This window comes from Borostomias antarcticus, assembly GCF_949987555.1.
Source record: "Borostomias antarcticus genome assembly, chromosome: 12".
NCBI lineage: Eukaryota > Metazoa > Chordata > Actinopteri > Stomiiformes > Stomiidae > Borostomias > Borostomias antarcticus.
In genome coordinates, this window is record NC_140245.1 from 21,816,612 (window position 1) to 21,819,111 (window position 2,500).

Consider the following 2,500-nt stretch of genomic DNA (forward strand, 5'->3'; position numbering starts at 1 on the left):
AACTCTATTGTGATTCTGTCTTCCACATAGGAACTCTATTGTGATTCTACTGTCTTCCACATAGGAACTCTGTGATTCTACTGTCTTCCACATAGGAACTCTATTGTGATTCTACTGTCGGACAACACTGGCAACAACAGCTATGGTACAGTACTTACTGGCTGTGCCTTTTTGTGTATCTATTTGTTGTATTTTTGTATATTTTAAAATATTAAAGTTTACAAAAGTAAAAAGTTCTTATTGAAGCCAACTTGTTGTGGCAACTCTGCTTTCTGTATCCCCAGAACGTTATAAAACACACAGACACACACAAACAAACATTCTAGTGAAACATCGACTTTATTGATCTTTAAGACAGTTGACATCAGAGCAGAAACAGAAACCACTACTGGGCTCAGAGAACATCAACATCACTGACATCAGCACACAGAGGCGGAGTTTATCACTAGGATACGCGTTACTATGGAGATTTTATCACGTTGAGTTCCAGAAATGCGCTTAATAAAATGTATTTGAAATTTATTCCAGATGAATAGTTGTGTGTGTGTGTGTCAGTACTTGGCGGAGAGCAGAGCCTCTTTCTCCAGCAGCAGGTCTCCGTATCTCTGCTGCAGCTCCTTCTCTCTCTCCTGCTGCCGCTGGACGTCCTCCCTGAGCGCCTGGGGGGGGGGGGGGCGGGGTTAGAGGGGTTAGACCAGGACCCTTCAGTTAGAATGAGACGTGTGTGAGGGTGTGTACCTCGTTCCTGCATGGCATAGCACTGTCCTCCTGTCTCTTGAGCAGATGGAAGGTGTGTGTGAGTGTGTGTGTGTGAGTGTGTACCTCGTTCCTGCGTGGTATAGCGCTGTCCTCCTGTCTCTTGAGCAGGTGGAAGGTGTGTGTGTGTGTGAGTGTGTGTGTGTGTGTGTGTGTACCTCGTTCCTGCGTGGTATAGCACTGTCCTCCTGTCTCTTGAGCAGATGGAAGGTGTGTGTGTGTGTGAGTGTGTGAGTGTGTACCTCGTTCCTGCGTGGTATAGCACTGTCCTCCTGTCTCTTGAGCAGATGGAAGGTGTGTGTGTGTGTGAGTGTGTGAGTGTGTACCTCGTTCCTGCGTGGTATAGCGCTGTCCTCCTGTCTCTTGAGCAGGTGGAAGGTGTGTGTGTGTGTGTGTGTGTGAGTGTGTACCTCGTTCCTGCGTGATATAGCGCTGTCCTCCTGTCTCTTGAGCAGGTGGAAGGTGTGTGTGTGTGTGTGTGTGTGTGTGTGTGTGTACCTCGTTCCTGCGTGGTATAGCGCTGTCCTCCTGTCTCTTGAGCAGATGGAAGGTGTGTGTGTGTGTGAGTGGGTGTGTGTGTGTGTGTGTGTGTGTGTGAGAGTGTGTACCTCGTTCCTGCGTGGTATAGCGCTGTCCTCGTGTCTCTTGAGCAGATGGAAGGTGTGTGTGTGTGTGTGTGTGTGTGTGTGTGTGTGTACCTCGTTCCTGCGTGGTATAGCGCTGTCCTCCTGTCTCTTGAGCAGATGGAAGGTGTGTGTGTGTGTGTGAGTGTGTGTGTGTGTGAGTGTGTGAGTGTGTACCTCGTTCCTGCGTGGTATAGCGCTGTCCTCCTGTCTCTTGAGCAGGTGGAAGGTGTGCAGCTCCGTGCTGCTCTGCTCCACCTGCTCCCAGAGGTCCTGGTGCTGCTTGAGCAGGCCGAGCGCGCGGGACTGGTACCCTCCCAGCAGCACCTTCAGACGCTTCTCCAGACGCGCCGCACGCCGCGCCTCGCAGGTCATGTGACCACGGTTGATCTGCAGCACCACACACACACACACACACACACACACATACACACACACGTCAGCCCACCAATCATCCTGTCCAACCATCATACACACGGGATTGGTGTGTGTGTGTACCTCCAGCTTCTTCTCCAGGCTGTCTATGCGGTCCTTCTTGGAGGCGAGGTTGGCGCGGGTGTAGCGCCCCTGGGCCGACAGGTAGAGCACCTGGCCATAGCACTCCTCCCACACCTGGCTGTACGCCTCCATGGACAGATCCCCATGACCCATCCCCCCCCGGACCACCTCCATCTCCGCACTCAGCAGCTCCGACGCCTGGGACAGACACAGACACACACACACACATACACACACGCGCACACACACACAGACACAGACAAACATCACATTTATACTATGGCTTGGATGAACATTCATACAAATAAATAATCCTGGAGTCCTGGTGTTATATCCTGCTAGGCTAACAGCTGGGTTAAGGTTAGGGTTAGTCAGTGGGATAATCAACTCTGGGGTGTTAAGGTTAGGGTTAGGGTGAGGTTTTTATTTTTTATTTTTTATTTAACCTTTATTTATACAGGTAAAAAACACATTGAGTTCAGAAGACTCATTTACAAGTGTGACCTGTTCACAATCATTCAACACTCGTTACACTAAATTACAAACAACAGGACAGAATTACAAATAAAACATACAGGATTATGTGTAACAATAACAACAATAAAAGTCGGAAGTCTAAAAGT

At 49.3% G+C, this 2,500-nt stretch overlaps 1 protein-coding gene across 1 annotated transcript in view; it reads right to left on the reverse strand.

Annotated features, from left to right (window-relative positions):
• Positions 1–361: 361 nt before the first annotated feature.
• The window catches only part of LOC311315914 (cell division cycle 5-like protein), a 9,038-nt gene continuing 6,899 nt past the window's right edge, over positions 362–2,500 (reverse strand). The window contains exons 14-16 of the mRNA XM_084446638.1: positions 1,878–2,075; positions 1,557–1,769; positions 362–659 (exon numbers count right to left, since the gene is read on the reverse strand). Coding sequence (XP_084302764.1) covers positions 552–659; positions 1,557–1,769; positions 1,878–2,075 — 519 coding nt within the window. The 3' untranslated portion in view covers positions 362–551. The remainder of the gene's footprint in view (positions 660–1,556; positions 1,770–1,877; positions 2,076–2,500) is intronic.